This window comes from Xyrauchen texanus, chromosome 23, assembly GCF_025860055.1.
Source record: "Xyrauchen texanus isolate HMW12.3.18 chromosome 23, RBS_HiC_50CHRs, whole genome shotgun sequence".
In the NCBI taxonomy this organism is placed as follows: Eukaryota; Metazoa; Chordata; class Actinopteri; order Cypriniformes; family Catostomidae; genus Xyrauchen; species Xyrauchen texanus.
This window is the reverse complement of record NC_068298.1, coordinates 7,423,364-7,444,584: the sequence shown is the minus strand read 5'-3', so window position 1 is coordinate 7,444,584 and position 21,221 is coordinate 7,423,364. Positions and strand designations below refer to the sequence as shown.

The 21,221-nt window shown below is 38.3% G+C and overlaps 2 protein-coding genes across 5 annotated transcripts in view; one reads left to right on the top strand and one right to left on the bottom strand.

Moving 5' to 3' along the window:
• Window positions 1-492: 492 nt before the first annotated feature.
• LOC127663170 (wolframin-like) lies at window positions 493-9,917 on the bottom strand. Of its 3 annotated transcripts, none has more exons than XM_052154660.1 (8): window positions 9,796-9,917; window positions 5,390-5,629; window positions 4,714-4,778; window positions 4,488-4,632; window positions 4,207-4,380; window positions 3,925-4,002; window positions 3,662-3,822; window positions 493-3,514 (listed from the first exon to the last, which is right to left on the bottom strand). In XM_052154660.1, the coding sequence occupies exons 2-8, from the start codon at window positions 5,625-5,627 to the stop codon at window positions 1,676-1,678; spliced, it is 2,700 nt and encodes an 899-aa protein (XP_052010620.1). In that variant the 5' UTR covers window positions 5,628-5,629; window positions 9,796-9,917; the 3' UTR covers window positions 493-1,675. The 3 variants fall into 3 exon arrangements, with proteins under 3 accessions (XP_052010620.1, XP_052010622.1, XP_052010621.1); XM_052154662.1 differs by having other exon boundaries at window positions 9,867-9,911; XM_052154661.1 differs by having other exon boundaries at window positions 9,736-9,871.
• Window positions 9,918-13,921: 4,004 nt separating this feature from the next.
• Window positions 13,922-21,221, top strand: part of LOC127663173 (janus kinase and microtubule-interacting protein 1-like) — a 44,931-nt gene continuing 37,631 nt past the window's right edge. Inside the window, exon 1 of one of the 2 annotated variants that reach the window (XM_052154665.1) lies at window positions 13,922-14,093. The gene's annotated coding sequence lies outside the window, so the exon portion shown is untranslated. Of the gene's footprint in view, window positions 14,098-21,221 lie in introns of both variants that reach the window. The other variant, XM_052154664.1, reaches the window with a different exon arrangement.

Genomic DNA, 21,221 nt, shown 5'->3' with positions numbered 1-21,221 from the left:
CCAAATGGCATTATCAAGTAACAAAGATGATGCACAGACTCATCCATTCAAACATTTTACAAATATTGCATTAAGCATGTTGAAAATATACTGGTTTGCTCAATGGGAACACTGTGGTATTGTTAAGAATTTTTGTGGGGCTCCTGTATGCACGTTCATCAGATTACTGAAGTACAGTATCTTTACGTTTCTGAGTAAATAATGAAAATAAATAAATAACTGAAATGTATAATCTTGAATTCTAGAATTGTAGCAGGACAGAGTCAAATGTGTGTAAAAACAGGCAGCGTCTGTGTAAATGGGGAGAAAGGATGTGTGGGTGGCATCTGTTTGGTTGTATAGGAATAATAAATTATGAGTGGCAATTAAGCAATGACTGTTATCTAACATAGTAATGGTACATTCCCATTATATATTTCAGCTACCTAGAACTCAAATGGAATTTACAAAAGCAAGGACAAATTCAATCACTACTGTTTTAATATTGTGCAATGTAGTGTGTCAGATTGTACATTCAATAGAGTCACAAGCCATCCCATGTCTAGGTTTGAAACATGTGAAGAAATCTAAAATCAAACAGATCTTATTGTTTAGCATTATGATTTGTTTGATTTCAAATGTATCTGATTTTCAGGTTTATTAGTCTATATGATAACTCAAAATCTCAACTAAATATATAAATCCCAACTTTATCCCAACATTTTGTATGTATATATATATATATATAAAAGATCTGCAGACTTATCAAAGAAATCTATCATACAGTATTTTCACAGAAAAATCTAATAATTTTCATATTTGTTCTATATGTCTTAAATTACAAAGAAAATAAAATCAGTTACATCTTCAAAACAACACTGCTGCTAATCTAAGGCAAAAATAAAACACAGATACATGGCAAAAAATCATATCCTTACTCAGTATATTTGTCATGTTTTTTGGTAAAAATATGTAAACATCCTTAAAACAAGACAAGTTTATTGACAAAGCAAAATTACATATTAATATGTAATTAAGTCTTGTTTACAGAGAAATCTAACCAAATTAAATGAGGTTTTACTATTTGCCAATGGAGCAAATAAACTTAATTAAAAACAAGTTATTTTTCCTTATCCCACTGGTAGATTATTATTTATACTTTATAGAATTTTGTTAGATTTCTCTGAAAACACAACTAAATATTGTGTCATTTTGTACATATCTTGTTTAAAGGTTGTTTAGATATTTTTACTGGAAAACAAGACGATAATACTGCTTAAGAAATCCAAAATATTAAATAAATCAGATATAATCAAATATCAGATGAATAAAAGCCCTATTATTCATGAAACAAAAGGGGGAAAAGCCAGTGCAACTTCGTTGTAGTAAAGGAAGTTAGTCCATATCCACTGGCTTATACAGTAACTAATGCATATGATTGTGAATTTTTCCATGATATGCATGAGATTCAAATTAAAAACAGTGTTGCGACAGTTCAGGAATTGTAGTGATATCTGTTTGTTTGGTTCTCGTAGCAGCTACCGAGACTTGCTTCAATCGTGAAACACAAAACATGATGTTAACGCCTGTCATCAAAAGCACTTTACCAAATCTCAACAGTCTCATTGCTCTTCGAAATTCAGTATAATACTGCGGTGTATGCCAAGGGTGAACTTGGTTAATCAGATAAATAGCTTCATACGGACACTTCTGTAGTACCAACATTAACGTCCACCTCCACCGAAATCAGGGGGTGAAACAAGAAATTGAAGGCGAAAGCCAAAGCATTTCTAGCGTTAACCCTCCAGTCCTGCTCGATCTTGACCTGTCGTTGTATTGGTACAAGTGGTGAGGCACATGTCTTGCAGTGAAGCGCTTTGAGCTCAAACACAGGCCATTTGCTGCCCAGTCTGCCTTCAAGTACCGTACTAAACTCAACCACACTCCCTGAGCTGAGTGCCAGCAAAACGCCACGGAATTCGTTGCTAGCCCGCAGCACAATGTCTTTGGTCGCATCGTCGATATCATGCCCTCCATTTCGCCCCTTCTTCTCCTGCGGCATCCCCATAGTCACTTCAAACTTGTAATGGTCGAAACGTTTCACATGGCACTTATGCTTTGTCAGTGTCTTGAGCTGGCATAGCGGCTCCGCAGGCCCCGGCTGACTTGCATCGCAGGCAGGATACTCCTCTCCATAAAGACAGCGAACCCAGTCTGCTATAAAAACTGGTAGAAGATTAATAACAGCTTGTGCGCCATTCTCAATCTCAGTGACGCGAACATACTTAAACCGGCCCTCCCACGTAACGCGGTGACCCTGCAAGTGGCTGCAGATGATCTGGGTGTGTGCCATGTTACGCTCCTTCCAGGCCCGAGGACCACAGATGTCGCTGTACTGGTGCCAAGTCAGAGTCGAGTTGTATACCTTCATTCCCTCTGAACGGTACACGTAGAACCAGCTGAAGAGCACCAGGGCTGAAATCCAAACCAGGATCAACTTGACCACGCTACTACGCCGCAAGGAGCGCAACACCGCTAGTGGCGACATGCTAAAACGTGTCCACCAGCGCAGTAGCACTGGCAGCACGCAAACGCACACCGTTAAAGCCATTTTGGCCAGTTCTAGAGCGAGAAACCACTGCACCAACTGCACCAGCATTACGACTGCAAGGGCCAGCGATAGCACGGGCAAAGCAAAGAAGAAAAGGAGGTAACCCACAGTGGTGCGCATTAGCCCCAACGCTGTTGATTCTTGCAACAATGTGACGGACAGCTCACACCAGATAAAGCATACCAAGTACGGAAGCAGCACGCTGTAGGTCCCACGTGCCCCACCTGCTGTGGCCATACGAGCACACAGGTATAGAAGGTAGAAGTAGGAAATGCAAGGCACACCCACGTGCAGTACAAACAGGTCACTAAGGTGTATGCTAAACCAAGAACCTCCCACTATACGACCCTTCCACCCTCCCAGCAGATGATTTGACAGTTCACATATGGCGGAGGCAACTTGCATGAGCAGAGCGAGTTTGGCATGTTGTCGCGCTGTTGGTCGCAAACTCAAGTAGCTACTTACGGTTAAAAAAAACGCAATGGTAGCCAGTTCCGAGCATGGCAGCCATGATTTGTCTGCAAGTGGAAATGAAATTATTAGAAATAGCGTTGAGAGGAGGAAATAAAGGTATGGCTCCAGATGGTTCCAAGTAAAGTTACACTCGGCCTGCACAAGGTCAATGCCCGGCTCGAAATGAGCCAGCATGGCCGTTAGCGCTCGAAAGTTCTCCCACGCTTTGCTGTTCTGGAAGACTCGGAGTGTACAGATGACCATCGACATAAAGGAGAGGTAGAATATGATGAGGGGAATGACAAGAACAAAGAACTCCAGGGTGAGGTTGGAGATGATAAAGAAGAAGATAAGAGTATTGACGTGATGTGTGGGAATGAGGGCGCTAATCCACTGCATTCCTGCGCGAGACGCCCAGTCAATCAGCACCTCTTTCACTTCCATCACAGCATGAAGGGGAAACTTCAACACCTATGGACATGGAGAAAATTATTACGTTAATCCTTTTAACTCATTATATTTCCATATAATTAATCACACGTTAAATCAACAGCCCTAGTTTTTAACGAATTAAGAAAATCCTTAATGAATTGATTGATCCCGTGTACTTAACAATACCTTTTGATTCAAAGGCAGTTCATCTGGGTTCTTTACAGGCTCTTCATCATCGTCATCATCATCATCAGTCCCTACTCCTTCCATGGCAGGTGTTGGCGAGATACCCTGAGCAAATAGTTTCGTATTCTCAACAAACTCCTCTAGATCTACATTATCAGTCCCTGTAGAAACACAAAAACATAGGATTCAGGATACTATATTCATAAAACTATAATACATAATAGAGTCTAAAAGAAAGAAAACAAAATCTCTTTTGCACTCACCATCTCTTGATACCAGACTCTCTAAAACTTTCCTTTGTTTCCGTGCTGGGCTTGAGAGAGAGCTGCTGGGAGCGCCATCTAAATGAGAAAGACACACATGAATTTCAAATGTCCAAGAGATATTTAAGACACTGGGGAGTGCAGCATTCACTCACATTGTATGGAAGAAAGACACAATGAAAGTGAATAGTGACGTTTTGCCTAACATCGTCTTTTGTGTTCAATAGAAGAAATAAAGTCAAATGGGTTTGGGCATGAGCAAATGCACTACTGTTGTTTTACCGGTCTCAGTGTTGAGCTGGCTCATGTTTTCCAGAATTTCAGAGGCACTGATCGTTTTCTTCCTCTCTGGATTGAGTTTCCAGTACATGAGCAGAGCTGCTTTCCTGACACTGCGCTCAAAACGAGATTCGCACGCCAGTGAACGCACTTCCTCTCTGTTTTCAGATGTGATACCTGCCACAAATACACACACTCATCTGTTATAAAATCAGTCTTGAAGATATGAGAAAGACACATTATGATATCTTGAATCTCAGTTTATCAAAAGTATCTGTTTTTACCCCTCCTGTCATGCAGGCAGCGTTGAAGAAGTTTCACTGCATCTTTTCGGCCATGTTTTGCCGCCTGGAGTAGCCATGTTACCGCAGTAACGCAATTCACCTCCTCATCTTCTTGCTCAGCTAGTCTCAGGTAATACCTACCAATCTGTCCAGCAACAGAGTGTACGTTTTATAATTATTAAAAAAATGTGAATAACTCAAATCTGTTTGTTTGTCAAATCCAAACCTCTGTCTGTGCTTTGGCGTCCCCATTTTTAGCCCTCTGTTTAAGCTCGTCAATGCTCAGCTCCTCTAAGAAATAAAAGGAACCACAAAGATAAACAGACTCATAATCCTATTATGTGACTATTTACTCATATTATGTCATTATCACAATAAATACGTATGGTAAAACAAACCAGGTCAGTTCGTACTAAGGTTATTTTAACGCTGCAGATTTTGCTCACAGATTTGTTTTTCAAATCAGATCATTACGATCGACTGCCCACACCACATTATTTGCAAGTTATCAAATAGACCAGCCGTATTTGATTTAAAGGGATAGTTCAATCAAAATGGAAATTCTGTCTTCATTTACTCACACTCATGTTGTTCCAAATCCATATGACTTAAGTTCTTTCATGGAACACAAAAGGAGGTGTTAAGCTGAATGTTAGCCTCTGTCAACTGATCATCTTTTGTGTTCCATGGATCGAAAAAAAAACACACCAATGTGAAGGCGAGTGATTTTTGGGTGAACTCTCATTATGACTGATAACTAATAAATGCTCTTCTTAGATCTCAGCTGTATTGTACTTTTCTTAACCGGGTGAAACAATCACTGACACTGCACTAAGTAACTAGACAAAGTGTCTAAGTTTAGGTTTTGGAATGGTGTTAGCTAATGTTGATTGTGTCTGTACCCCATGGAGAAGATGATGATTGTCCTGGAAAGCCAGTGAGGGCATTACTGGCTGCATTCAGCTGTGAGCGTCCTGTCTGAGAGGCAAGGTGTGGGGGTGAAGTCATTGTTGAAGGGGAGGGGCTAGGTGTTGATAAAGAGGAGGACACCGGATGAATGGCGTGTCCAGATGCAGAGAGAGCTGAAGGCACATGAGAAGCTTGAGACGGTAATGGAAATTCAAGATGAGAAGCATCCATTTCTAAACAAGGAACAAAGACAAAAAGACAAAGATTGTAATCTCTTGAAGAGTTGCAATCAATGTTCCCAATGTAAAATTTTTTATGAAGCTAAAGCTTAATTGAAATCTTGAGAGTACACAAGAATGGTTAAATGTGCTTCATGGTTAATGCCCATCCCACGAGCGATGAACATAAACAGTCACTTATGTCTTACACAACTGCAAACAGGTGCAACGAATCAGGTGTCAAAATATCAGATCTGTGGATAAGACTTCTTGTTTGTTTATTATGCTGTTATTATTAATCAAACAACAATATTGAAAAGAAATCCACTGACGTCTTTATTTATTTGTCATTATTAACCTACTTTGTTCTTAGTGTACTTAATTCTTAGGCTACTTCTTTATTATTATGACTATTTAACTTAATTAAAAAACATGAAATTAATTGAGAAGTAATAAGGCAACATGCCATTGTTTTTGTTTAAAATGTTTATATTTACATTAATATTTAAACTGTGTTTAATTATAATTGCACAATATGATATTATTCATTGTTACTGTGGTACTGAATTGCAAGAACTGTGTGAAATTTCACTGGTATTGGTACCAACTAAAATGTTGGTATTTTAATACAAATTACATATATAAAATATTCTGCTCAGGTGGCCGAAGGTTTTGCTGACAATAAATATGATTTGCTCAGCAAGAACATAAGTTAGAGGGAACATTGGTTACAATGGAAGAGTTACCCTTCCTCTGCTGTGATCATTTTTTATTTATTTTCATCTGGAATGTCCTACTTCTCCTTTCCTGCTAAAAAGTCTGCATTTCTGGTGAGAAAAAAAAATGAAAATAAAGCAGAGCAGTAGCAACTCTTTTAATTTAAAATATATTAATTTAATATAATATTATTTTAAGTTAAAATCAAAAGTGTAAAAAAAAAAAAAAGGTGTATATTTTAGGTTTATATTTTATAGTGTATATATAATATAGTCTAAAAAAAATTGCCTTCACTCTTACTCTGAACAGTCCCTTGGTTACAAATTAAGTTTTATTTTCCATGTACATTTGAAGTCAGAAGTTTACATACACCTTAGCCAAATACATTTAAACTTAGGTCAGTTAGGATCACTACTTTATTTTAAGAATGTGAAATGTCAGAATAATTGTAGAGAGAATGATTTATTTCAGCTTTTATTTCTTTCATCACATTCCCAGTGGGTCAGAAGTTTACATACACAGTTTGTTAGTATTTGGTAGGATTGCCTTTAAATGGTTTAACTTGGGTCAAACTTTTTGGGTAGCCTTCCACAAGCTTCTCACAATAAGTTGCTGGAATTTTGTCCCATTCCTCCAGACAGAATTGGTGTAAATGTGTCAGGTTTGTTGGCCTCCTTGCTCACACACGCTTTTTCAGTTCTTTCCACAAATGTTCTATCAGATTGAGGTCAGGGCTTTGTGACGGCCACTCCAGAACCTTGAATTGTTGTCCTTAAGCCATTTTGCCACAACTCTGGAGGTATGCCTGGGGTCATTGTCCATTTGGAATACCCATTTGCGACCAAGCTTTAACATCCTGGCTGTCCTGAGATGTTGCTTCAATATATTCACATACATTTCTTTCCTTATGATGCTACCTATTTTGTGAAGTGCACCAGTTCTCTCCTGCAGCAAAGCACCCCCACAACATGATGCTGCCACCCCCATTATTCACTGTTGGGATGGTGTTCTTTGGCTTTTTCCTCCAAACATAACGATGGTCATTATGGCCAAACAGTTCAATTTTTGTTTCATTAGACCAGTGGACATTTCTCCAAAAAGCAAGATCTTTGTCCCCATGTGCACTTACAAACTGTAGTCTGGATTTTTTTTATGGTGGTTTTGCAGCAGTGGCTTCTTCCATGCTGAGCAGCCTTTCAGATTATGTTGATTTATTACTTGTTTTACTGTGGATATAGATACTTGTCTACTTGTTTCCTCCAGCATTTTCACAAGGTCCTTTGCTGTTGTTCTGGAATAGATTTGCACTTTTCGCACCAACCTATGTTCATCTTTAAGAGACAGAGTGCATCTTATACTTGCATACAATTGTTTATTCAGATGAATGTGGTACCTTCAGGTGTTTGGAAATTGCTCCCAAGGATGAACCAGACTTGTGGATGTCAAGATTTGTTTTCTGAGGTCTTGGCTGATTTCTTTTGATTTTCCCATGATGTCATGCAAAGAGGCATTGAGTTTGAAGGTAGCTTTAAAATACATCCACAGGCAGGGTTTTTCCTGCATAGAGAATTACTTGGTGGCCTCCGTCAAATTTCGTGCCGCCTCTGGCTGTCTACAAAACTCTGGCGTGTGTCTTTTTGGAAAACACTAACAAGCGTTGTGTCTGATAGAAACACAGATCACAGCTTGGCAATATATCTTAATTTTATCCTTAATTAAAGTTTGTATAATACAGGAACGTAACATGTAAATAACCACAAACACCAAAACAGTCATTCTCTGTGCGGTCAGAACTGCTTCAACCAGTCACGGAGGTGACCCAATCTGAGCGGGAGTCGAGACCGGGAGAGATATAAAGTTCCGACCGGGTGATGCGCACTCTAACACGGAGACACTCGTCTCTCACCCTCGCTGTCTGCAGCTCACAACATGTTGCATCATTGATGAGATCATCATGATAAGATCAATCTTTTGTGAAAAATAACCCTAAATTTACAACATCAATAGTATATATATATTGGTATTGGATAGACTAGATTGACAAATGCTTATCAATAATACTCTTATGGCTAAAATTGTTTACAGTGTTCAGTGACTAAAATATCAATATGACTAAATGTTACTAAATTATGACTAAATGTCATAGTCAACTAAAACTTGACAAAAAAAATAAAAAAGGATACGGTTGACTAAATATGATAAAAACTAAAAAGGACATTTGACACCAAAGACTAAATTAAAAAACAGCTGACAAAATGAACACTAGTATTCAGTTGCCAGGTCAGTAGCAGTGTATTAACGCAAAGCCAATGTTTACGTGTTTTTAACATCACTTTTTTTATCAGTATGGTACCACCTCCACCTTATTTTGAGCCAGAAACAACCCTGCACAGCTACACCTCCAATTTATTACACCTCGTATCAGAAGCTAATTGGCTAATAGTCTAAAGGTTTGACATAATTTTCTGGAGTTTTTCAAGCTGCTTAAAGGCACAGTTAACTTAGTGTATGTAAACTTTGACCCACTGGAATTGTGATATAGTCAATTAAAAGTGAAACAATCTGTCTGTAGACAAATGTTGGAAAAATTACTCATGTCATGCACAAAGTAGATGTCATAAAGGACTTGCCAAAACTATAGTGGCTAATATGAAATCTGTGGAGTGGTTAAAAAAATGTGTTTTAATGACTTCAACCTAAGTGTATGTAAACTTCTGACTTCAACAGTAGTTTCTCAATTAATATTAAAGCTGCATGCATAATGATAAAATAATGAGCAAAAAGCTGTTTTACAATTGAGTTGTTGATGGAGTATAGCACTGTCAGCTACTTATATATATAAGTTATAATATATATACAGTAAGTTACAAGTAATAAGTACACACAATGCCTATCAAAAATGTACCATCTTAACAATATTTCCATAATAGTTCATAGTAACTATAGCTGCTGTTACTACAGTAGTACTGTGTTGCGACTGTCATCTAAAAGAAGAAATTACATAAATTGACTTACACTGTTTGAAGAAGATTCCTCATTAATTTACTATGGTATTACAGTAGTAACAATAATAGTAACTGTGGTATTTTTTTGGAAACTATTGCTGCATGAGTAAATGTTTGTCAGGGGTGTTTTTATCCACCAGTCAGAGACGCAAATGAAGCTGAGCTGTCATACTCTCATTGCACACTCGTGTCACCTTCACTACAGACCGACCGGGCAAAAGAGAAAGCAAATTTAAACACAAACAAAAGCACGTTAAATTATTTAAACAGCGTCAAAGCACTGGTCAATATCACAATGATCTCCGTACGCTTAAAGCTTCACAGATACACAGAAATTAAGCTACTGCGAGTTATTCCCTGACCAACTGATATCACATTCTTTCGTTGTATTTCTCTTACCCGAGTTAATTTATTACTCCATCATGAGTGAGTATATCAGAGCTGTCAGTATTGTCTTACTTTAGTCTGTTTGACACCAGATACGATGTAAGTAAAGTATGTGACGCTCCAGTGATGTGCAGACAGCTGACCTAGGCCTGTCCAGATGCTTCTGCTGTCTGTCTGACTGGACAACAATGTTGACATCGTCGTAACAAACTTCCTGTTGCAGCCTCCTTTGAATTTCAAATTAAAAGCCAGTTAAATAAAATAAAATAAAATTAAATCAATTTAAATAAAATAAAATTAAATTAAAATTAAATTAATTTGAATTACTGAGGAGCTGAATGAACTGTTTTAAATATGTTTTTAATTGTAATAAAAAAAGAAAAACACACACACCAACATAACATTGGGGACATGCAGATATTACAGATATTTTTAGGAATCAGTTTTACATTTTCTTTATGACTTTTTTAAGAATATTGTATGTTTTGATTCCTTAGTTTTCAGGGCTCTGAAAATGTTCTCAATGGAGGCAACAAGGGATTTCACATAAAATATATATTCATCATATTTTAATTTTTTTTCTTCTAAAATTTATTTGGAATGTATAACTCTGGCTTTGTGACTATAAAAGTTACCCAGAAGACAAGGTAACATTAAAGAGTAATCAAGATTAATATCGTTCAATTAAATATCTGAAGCAAATAGGTATATAAATCACCAGATCTGTCTTTCACATTTAATCTTTGACTAGTTGTGCCTACATGTGAAATCTTTTCCAGTAATTAATACAATACTGCTTAGTAAGTATGCATAACTTGTTACTGTACATTATGAATTGATTTCTTCATGTTTTGAAGAAATTTTTCTTCATGTATGTTTAACAGCACAGCTTCAGGAATGTCAGATCAGTTGACCTGAAAAGACAACCCCTCAATATAATTATTATTTTGAAGGGGCAGTGCTTTAACCTAAAAAGCTTTAGATACCAAACTTTGTCTAACTGGTTGAAATATAGTTTATATTTATGCTCAAGGAAAATTCTCCTGTTATACTTCCAAAATTATTATTATTATTATTATTTATAATGTTCAGTAGATTTTTAATTCACACAATCTACTCAAATAATTGTTGCAGGCAAATAAATGGCAGAAAATGTGTTTATCTGAGGGCTGTTTCATTGGTTGTGTGAGTGTCAGTGTGTGGAGTGTATTCTTTTCTGCTGATGAGGGATGTGTGCTGTAACCATGGTGACAGAGCTTGCCACACATAACCCCATACCATCCAACGCTTATGGCATTCTCTTATAAGAATGGAAAGCATATCATGATTGCTTTAACTTGCAAAAGTGAGCTAAGACAAATTTAGTTAACATTTTCCTTGTGTCATTCTATGTGTTTGAAGAGTGTCATAACTGTCAGAAATGTATTAAACAGAAGAGGAAGATCGTGGTATCTGAGATGGCTCAGATGATCAGATTTCCCTTTTCATCACATTTTCTGTCACTCATGTATTTCACCGTCTCTCATTCTCAGGGGTCGTTCACACAGAATGTTTCCTTGTGTCCATCCATACTCTTTTTAATTGACTGAGCATGCACTACAAGGACATCTTGGACACTTTGAAGGGATAGTTCACCCTCGTGCCATCCCAGATATGTATTACATTCTTTCTTTGGCTGAACACAGGCAAACATTTTTTGAAGAATATATCAGCTATGTAGGTCCATTCAATGTAAGTGAATGGTGGCCAGAACTTTGAACCTCTAAAAAGGACATAAAGGCAGCATAAAAGTAATCCATATAAATCCAGTTATTTTATTTACTATTAAGTCTCCTCCATGCCCAATAGGTGGTGATATGCACGAAGAATGCAAATTGTTAAAAACAAAAGAAGAAAGTGAAAGTGGAGATTTATAGTAAAAAAATATTTAAATGTTTATCTTTTTCTCACCCACACCTATCATATCACTTCTGAAGACATGGATTTAACATCTGGAGTTGAATGCATTAATGCTTTCTATTTTTCTGCCTTCAAAGTTCTGGCCACCATTCACTTGCATTAAATGGACCTACAGAGTTGAGATATTATTCTAAAAATATTTCTTTGTGTTCTGCAGAAGAAAGAAAGTTATACACATCTGGAAAGCCATAATGGTGAGTAAATGATGAGATAATTTTCATTTTTGGGTGAACTATTCCTTTAAGACACTGTGTCCAGTTAAACTTTTGAAAACATGTCTCCATGTTGTTTTTAAATGCAAGAATCAGTACTGTATAAGAGCCTCCTATCTCTTGTCATTTTAATTTTTTCACTCTCATATGATCAGCTATTGCTTTGGCCAGGTAGGTTCACCAACAGGAAGAGAGAATAAAAAAAAAGAAAAAGAGATCTAATCTTTGCCTCATTTGAGTTGGACTTTGGAAGGGGGTTTAGCTGAAGGTTAATACACACTCCACAAGCTTTGTTGAGTAATAAAGATTAGACTGGCTTAAGTTAATGAGCTTGCTATGAGATTCACAAACAGAAAAAGGAAAGAGAGTATCTATGCATATTCCATCAACTGCTTTTATATGTATGGAAAAAACAGGGTTTGCCTAAATTTGTGTGTTACTGCAATCAAAACCAATAAGTGTCTATATTGAAATTAAAGTAATCTCGCTTTATAAACCTCAGTGTGTTTGCTGGCTGATTTGTGAAATGAACAGTAAAGAATAGTGGTCTACACAGAGCAATTCTTGCCCATTTCCTTACTGTCGTCCATTTGTTTCTGTTTAACATACTGTGAACTTCCTAAAATTTCTTGTAATAATCATTACTAATGATTATTTGATAATTAAATATGCAGTTTGTGCAGAACAAAATCAATTTGCTATTGACAGCTTGAGAGAGTAGCCTACATTTGAGAAATCGCACTTGTGTACGCAAGCATAGAAACCGCTCAATTGCAAAACTCTCAAAAATAGAGTATAGTCTCAGGCATCAGTGTTTTCCCATTTGCACGATAATAGAAAATATATTTTAGCAAATTCACATTTCACTTTACAATATTGCTTTTAAAATCATATCCTCTGATCCTTCAGAACTAAGTAAGAAATTGCACAGTTCAAGAGCAGTGTGTGTGTGTGTGTGTGTGTGTGTGTGTGTGAGTGTGTGTGTGTGTGTGTGTGTGTGTGTGTGTGTGTGTGTGTGGGTGTGGGTCTGTGTGTGTGTGTGTGTGTGTGTGTCGGTTTGGCCTGGGGTAGTGGCCCGCATATGGTGCTAATCATGCATGCTGTAATGTCTGCACTCAAACATACGTTTACATGGGGAGAGTCAGAGAGAGGCAAGCAGATGAGGAAATCTAGGTCAGTGTGATGCCACTTCAGTGATGTTTCTGAGTCTGATTTTCCACTTCACTCAGCACAGACCCACTCCCAACCACACACCCCCCTCCTTACCCCTTTACATGACTGTGCCAGTGGTTGGTGGAATTTTGCCCTATGACTGTAGTTTCATTCATTCATGCTGTATACCATGTTGTCCACTCGCCCTTGTTTTCACAGCCATCACAGCCCAATTCCTGAGTTAATTAGCTGGGAAAGGAATCCTGTAGACTTATTTAAACACACCAATTTCTGAGTGAGACAGTAGCACAATGTGTGTTCTTGTAAGATGATTTACAGATGAACAAGATACATATATACAAATGGCATCCATATCAAGGTTGATATACAAAAAGCTGGGGGTTACAGATTAATATAAATAAATAAATAAATAAATAATGACTAATTTAATGTCTAATTTAATTCTAATCTTCAATTATATTGAACTCTGTAGCATATAAAATATCTCGATTTATTATCATTTATATCATAGTATAAAACTCTATTATTGAAATATGTAATAATATGAACATTTTATTCAAGGATTTCTTGGTGGGTGTAGTGTGTTCGTGTGCCCGCCCGGTGAAATTACGAATTTTACTATGACGAAAGGCTTGGCTCATGAATATTAATTACATCATGCTGAACTTGCAAGAACGACCTTCCCATAGTGATTGCTTGGCTCACGAATGATAAATATGCAGGAATGATTTTGGGTCTTTAGCTTCTACTAGCGACGCCCTGGCTCATGAATATTAATAAGCAAACCTTCACGGTAGTAGGATTCGTAATTTCGCCGTCGGATTTCTCTCGCGTGTGTGCTGTGGTGGGTACTTGTGTAACGCTATCCGGTAATACTATCAACAGCATTGTAAAACAGCATCAACTCTCACACCACCCTCATCTACACTTCCGCAAATGCTGTCAGATGCCGCCGCCTGGGGTGTTTCTGTGGATATAGCGGAACACATTTTCGGCCTCCGTGGACACCTGAGACGCTCACGGCAAGTTAGTATGTAATATACGATCATTTATAACCTGGATCAATGATATGCCAACCCATGTACTGTTAGGTTCTGCCTAACATAAGACATGCATTATTGAATGTGTGCATTGGATAAGGGTTGGTGTGCGTTTTGAATACATTTGATTGTCTCATCACTTTTAACAGAGAGTTTATTGATCGCGCTCATCGCTTCAGCAACCTCACCCATTTTTCATTTCATTGCATTTATTTTGTTCAAATGGTATGTGACAGTAACATCTGATATTCTCTTCTTTTAATGCGATGTGTCATGGTTTGAATTGTAAACGGTGTAGATCCAGTCCAGACTCAAACCCCAGATGACGGATGTTTTGCGCCGATTGCTCCATCTTTCGGCTGTCAGTCAGTCATGATATCCCGACGCTGTCAGTCATAACGCCATCTGGCCGTGAGTTTGATATGGTGTGGTTTTATGTCCACATAAGTGATCTTGATGTTTAGCTGCATTGGATCTGTGATGGCTGGTGCTGTGGGTGTGGTTCTGCCGGCCCGGTGCTGATAAATTTCAGCCTCCACAGACGCGCTATGTGTCCCTGGACGCAGCACACATGGTTCCCACGGTCATGCAAAAGCTGGCAATATCAGAGACATTTTCAAATTGTGATTTCCAGGCTTGTAAAAGTAATTGAATTAAATAATAATAATAATTATTGACATTTTTATAGTGAATTTATTGAAGAACGGTGATATTGTCCGTTTTCAAGTCAAAAAGCCAATTACATAAATGCTTGTTTTCTATAGCAGTTGCTTTGTAGCCTATGCCGATCAATTAGATTTAGATTTTTTGTGTGTGTGTGTGAATTCTATCCTTGTTTACATTTATCTGAAGAGCCTAAAATGGGATGTTCCATGGACAACTTGCCCCATACAATGTAACAACATGCTAGGTCAATTGACTACCTGCTATCTTGTTCCTAGGTAGCTAGTAATGGTGGAAATGTGCAATATATTTTTGTAGTCAGTACATTAAGGTACTGTACTATATATACACTGGCAGCCAAAAGTTTGGAATAATGTACAGATTTTGCTGTTTCGGAAGGAATTTGGTACTTTAATTCACCAAAGTGGCATTCAACTAATCATAAAGTATAGTCAGGACATTACTGATGTAAAAAAACAGCACCATCACTATTTAAAAAAAAAAAAAAAAAAAAAAAAGTAATTTTTGATCAAATTTAGACAGGCCCCATTTCCAGCAGCCATCACTCCAACACTTTATCCTTGAGTAATCATGCTAAATTGCTAATAGAAAATCACTTGCCATTATATCAAACACAGTTGAAAGCTATTTGGTTCGTTAAATGAAGCTTAACGTTGTCTTTGTGTTTGTTTTTGCGTTGCCACATTATGCAATAGACTGGCATGTCTTAAGGACAATATTAGGTCAAAAATGGCAAAAAAGAAACAGCTCTCTCTAGAAACTCTTCAGTCAATCATTGTTTTGAGAAATGAAGGCTATACAATGCTTGAAATTGCCCAAAAAAACGGAAGATTTCATACAAAGGTGTTCACTACAGTCTTCAAAGAGAAAGGACAACTGTCTCTAACAAGGACAGAAAGAGATGTGGTAGGCCAGATGTACAACTAAACAAGAGGATAAGTACATCAGTCTCTAGTTTGAGAAACAGATGCCTCACATGTCCTCCGCTGACAGCTTCATTGAATTCTACCTGCTTAACACCAGTTTCATGTACAACAGTAAAGAGAAGACTCAGAGGTGCAAAATTTATGGAAAAATCCACTTTTGAAACAGAAAAACAAAAAGAAAAGGTTAGAGTGGGCAAAGAAACACAGACATTGGACAACAGATAATTGGAAAAGAGTGTTATGGATCTTAACCCCATTGAGCTTTTGTGGGATCAGCTAGACTGTAAGGTGTGTGAGAAGTGCCCGACAAGACAGCCACATCTATGGCAAGTGCTACAGGAAGTGTGAGGTGAAATGTCACCTGAGTATCTGGACAAACTAACAGCTGGAATACCAAAGATCTGCAAAGCTGTCATTGCTGCATGTGGAGGATTTCATGATGAGAACATTTTGAAGTAGTTTAAGAATTTCTGAAGTTTTTCTTTAATTGTAAAAGTAATTTTTCTCGTTATTAATGTCCTGACTATACATTGTATTCAGTTGAATGCCACTTTGGTGAAAAAAGTACCAATTTCTTTCCATAAGAGCTAAATCTACTTTATTCCAAACTTTTGGCCGCCAGTGTACCTTTACAGAAATTGACATTCATATATAAACCAAACTTGAGAAAGAAAGTGTGACTGGACCTGGTCACCCCTTTTATAAAGTGTTTTACACAGCCGAGTTAAAGGAATAATTCCCACAAAAATGAAAATTCTCTCATCTCCCCTCATGCCATCCCAGATGTGTATGACTTTCTTTCTCCTGCAGAACACAAACAAAGATTTTTAGAAGAATATCTCCGCTCTGTTGGACCATACAATGCAAGTGAATTGTGAACAGAACTTTGAAGCTCTAAAGAGCACATAATTGAAGCATAAAAGTAATACATATGACTCCTGTGGATAAATCATTGTCTTCAGAAGTGATATGATAGGTTTTGGGTGAGAAACCGATCAATATTTAAGTTCTTTTTACAGTTAATCTATTTTCAAACAGCCTTAAAGGGACGAAAAAGAGAAATAAACCATATTTGCACAACAGCCCAGTAGATGGCGATATGCATGAAGAAAGCGAATATATTGTTTTTTGATAGAGCCTATGGTTTCTATGGAAAACTTTGTAACAGCCAGTAAAGGGGCAGTCACTGAACACGTCACACTGCATTCACTCCCAATGCATCCGAACGCAGGAGACCGGTAACGAAAGCTAATGCAATACATTTTGTACTCCGCTGCATATAAGAGGTCAAGAAGTGGCAAACTCTGATAAGCGAAACCATATGACCAGAGGACAGGTGACCAATAGAAGAGTGAACCTTCAACCCACGCTGACCTTTTGGCTAAATACAAAGAAAACATACTTAAAAGCTGTGTATTGTATTGTAGCAGGAGAGTCAGGAAACAATAACATTTTAAATATAAAATATTGGACTGTTGCATCTTCCAAAAAAAAAAATGGTAAATGGTCTGCACTTATATAGCACCTTTTTAACCTTAACAGTATTCAAAGCACTTTACACTGTGACTCATTCACCCATTCACACAGACATTCATACACCAATGGTGGCAGAGCTGCCATGCAAGGCACTAGCCTGCAATTGGGAGCAACCTGGGGTTCAGTGTCTTGCTCAAGGTCACTTCGGCATGTGGAGTCAGGTGGGCCAGGATTCGAACCACCAATCCTGCAATTAGTGGCCAACCTGCTCTATCAACTGAGCCACAGCCGCCCCGCAAGTAAAATTTGTATGCTTAAAGCCTAGTGTGAACGCTCCTTAAGTTTGCCAAATCTACCTGACAATCAAGTGCTGAACCAAGTGTTGCACTTATTGTAGTGTCAGGTTGGTTGTGTGTAAGTGGGTGTATGCATATTTTTCATTGTTGGGTGTGTATTTGTGTGCTGGAGTTTGTTTGAGGTTTCATATTTGATTAGCTACATTTTGTTCTGCACCTTCAATAAGTGCCCAAATGTTGCACATTAATACTGCAACCCTCCTTCCCAAATAACTAAACATACACAGTAGAGTTTACATTGTCAACACAACTATTACACCCTTACAAAACTTCCCTTATTGCTTCAAACCTGTCCTGCATGTGTACACATATTCCTAACTGAAATAATTTCATTCTTAACTAACTCTACATAGAGAGAGTCTTTATGAAAGAGAATGGATATCACATGCGTTTGCCCATGACCAACGAGCTGCTTCAATAATTTGAATGTGCTGAGATAACACTCAGATGTTTTATACCCTAGCCATTTAGATTATGGGGTTATGCAAGTTCTTAAGATATCAGGGCTATTAAAAGTTTCAAAAGTCCACAAAAGAGTTCAACAAAGTATAATTTTAATCAGATTCTGCTCTCATATTGGTTGTGTTTTGGTTTGTTAGGTGTTCCTAGAGTGGAATACAATTTGCTAACTATAAAGTCTGTTCCTCTCAAGTTAACCCTTGTGTCCTAGGAGATTACAGTATGTGTGTCCAAATACTTTTGTCTTTATTTTAAACAGTATATCTAATTTGTATTGTTTCATTTAAAGCAGGGGTCCCCAAACTACGGCCCGCGGGCCGTATTTGGACCAGCCCTCTGAACAATGCCATGCAGAGAAATATTTTTACAATTTAATTTTAAATATGTTTTAATCATATCATATTTGTATTTGATAATACCTATTGGCTTTCAAAATAAAATTTCCCTTAGTTATAATTATTAAAGTAACCAAATTATTTGTTAGATTCACCCGGATTAACGTTCCATCGTGATCGAGCGGGTGCACGCGATCCAGCAAGAAAATTTAAAATGACAACAAAATGGCCAAACGGTTGGGAAAGAGAAAAGTTGATTCAGAATGCAGGGTATTTAACCAAAAGTGGACAAGTGATTATTTTTTGTTCAATGCAAAGAAATGGCTGTTTGCCTCATCTGTCAAGAAACAGTCTCCGTGTTCAAAGAATACAATCTGCGCCGACACTATGAAACCCGCCACAGAGACAAGTATGCGAGTTTACAAGGCCAAATGAGAGCAGACAAAGTGTCGAAGCTAAAAAGTGGACTATCTGCTCAGCAAAATAGGTTTGTACGGCAAACCCAGTTGAACCAGTCATCCATTCGAGCTAGCTTTCAGGTAGCTAAACTGATTGCAACCTGCGGTAGGCCATTCAGTGATGGTGAGTTCGTAAAGAAATGTATGAATGCTGTTGCGGAGGAGGTGTGCCTCGATAAGAAAGACGTCTTAAATGCGGTGAGTCTGTCCGCAAGTACAATCACCAGACGAATTGAAGAAATGGGGTATAATGTAAATGCTCAGCTGAAGGAAAAAGTGAAAGAATTAGATTTTTTTGCATTAGCGCTGGATGAAAGTAATGACATGCAGGACACGGCACAGCTGCTCATTTTTCTTCGCGGAGTTAGCTCAAACTTTGAAGTGTCCGAGGAGCTGGCAGCCCTAAAAAGTCTCAAAGGTACTACGACAGGGGAGGATATTTTTGGTAAATTGTGCCAAACGATAGAAGAGTTGGATCTAGACTGGTCTAAGCTGGCCAGCATCACGACTGACGGAGCTCCTAGTATGGTTGGCGCGTCAAGGGGACTGATAGGACGCATGAATAGAGAAATGGAGGAAAGAGGTCTCATGCCCCCTTTACAAGTACACTGCCTAATTCACCAGCAAGCACTGTGCTGCAAAGTTCTGAAGTGGGAATCGATTATGAAAGTGGTGGTGTCATGTATAAACTTCATCAGAGCAAACGGACTTAAACACAGGCAGTTCCAAGTCTTTCTGTCCGAGCTAGAGTCTTCTCACGGAGATGTGCTTTACCACACAGAAGTCCGATGGTTAAGCCGGGCAGAGTTTTGAGGCGTTTTTACGAGCTGCTACCCGAAATCAATGTTTTTCTTCTGACAAAGGGCAAAACTGTCCCAGAACTGATCGACACAAAATGGAAATGGGACCTCGCCTTTTTAACAGATGTGACAGAAATGTTGAATGGCCTCAACGTGCAGCTCCAAGGCAAGGGAAACTAATATGTGACATGTATTCCCACATAAAAGCATTTGAGGTGAAACTAGCACTGCTTGTGGGACAAGTGCAAAAGCAAGACTTCACCCATCTCCCTGTTACCCAAAGCCTCTCAGCTGAGAAACCAGTGGTCCCATTCCCAGCTGAAAAGTCAGTGGAAGCGCTGGAAATGCTGAAGGCGGAGTTTGATGTGCGATTCCGTGAGCTACATGTCCACGCTAAAGAAATCAGCCTTTTTCAGAACCCTTTTGCTGCTGACATTGACAAAGCCCTGCCTTCTTATCAGTTTGAGTTGGCTGAGTTACAGAACTGTGATGTTCTGAAAGACGCGTTTAAGCCCAACAGTCTCATTGAATTCTATACTGTCCTCCCTAACGAGACCTACCCAAACATCAGAAGGAATGCAATGAAGATGTCCACACTTTTTGGCACATATATCTGTGAGCAAACCTTTTCACGCATGAAACTGATGAAAAATCCGATGAGATCAAGACTCACTGATGAACATTTGCATCAGTCTTTGAGACTGGCTGTGACAGGAATGGAACCTGACATTGGACTTCATTGTGCTTGTGCTAGCTCAGACTGATCTCACAGTGAAATCAGAAACAGTAGGTTGACTTTTCCTTTAGCTGAAATTGGTCTAAGCTTTCCAAAATTCTAAACACTGCCTCCAGTGGCCAAAGTGTTAATTGTTGTTGGGCGTATATGCACACATGAGCTCCACTTTGCATGTGATACGTCCACAGAGGGGCGCCAAAAGCAAGTTGTGATTATGAAGTGAGTTGTTTTCAGCTGTACAGGCTGTATACAGTGAAGAAGAGGAATGCATGTTTTATAAACTTATAACCCAACCCCCCCCAACACCCACCCAAACCCCAAACCTAAACCTAGCCATCAGTGGAGTAAAAATGTAGCCTGATATTAGAGGGAAAAATGCAACCTCCGAATCGCACTCGTCTCTTATTATGCGAACGCAATTTCTTACTGGTTTCAATGCTGCATTGAAACTCGGGTCTCCCACGATGCTAACGCAATGTGTTTCCGATCGCAACACGTTTCTTTGCTTTCATAGTGTTCAGCTCGGCTTTTAATTTAATTTTTCCCCTGTAAAATGTTCCTGCAGAATGCCGGTAAACTCCTGTGACTGGCTGGACATCTGGTAGCCATATGTGTGTGTGTGTGTGTGTGTGTGTGTGTGTGTGTGTGTGTGTGTGTGTGTGTGTGTGTGTGGTAGATATTTTTAGCAAATGTTCAACTTTTTCACATTTTCTACTGGTTTTTGTAAACCTCTCGTTTGATGTAATTGTTGGAACAGATAACTTCATTACGCAACGTCATTTTCTTAGAGAAACTGAACTAGATTCCAGATGCTGATGAGTTGTTGTGGAGTTCAAATAGGAAAAAATAGTAACTTGTAGTATTTGTGCCGTAGTGTACCCTTT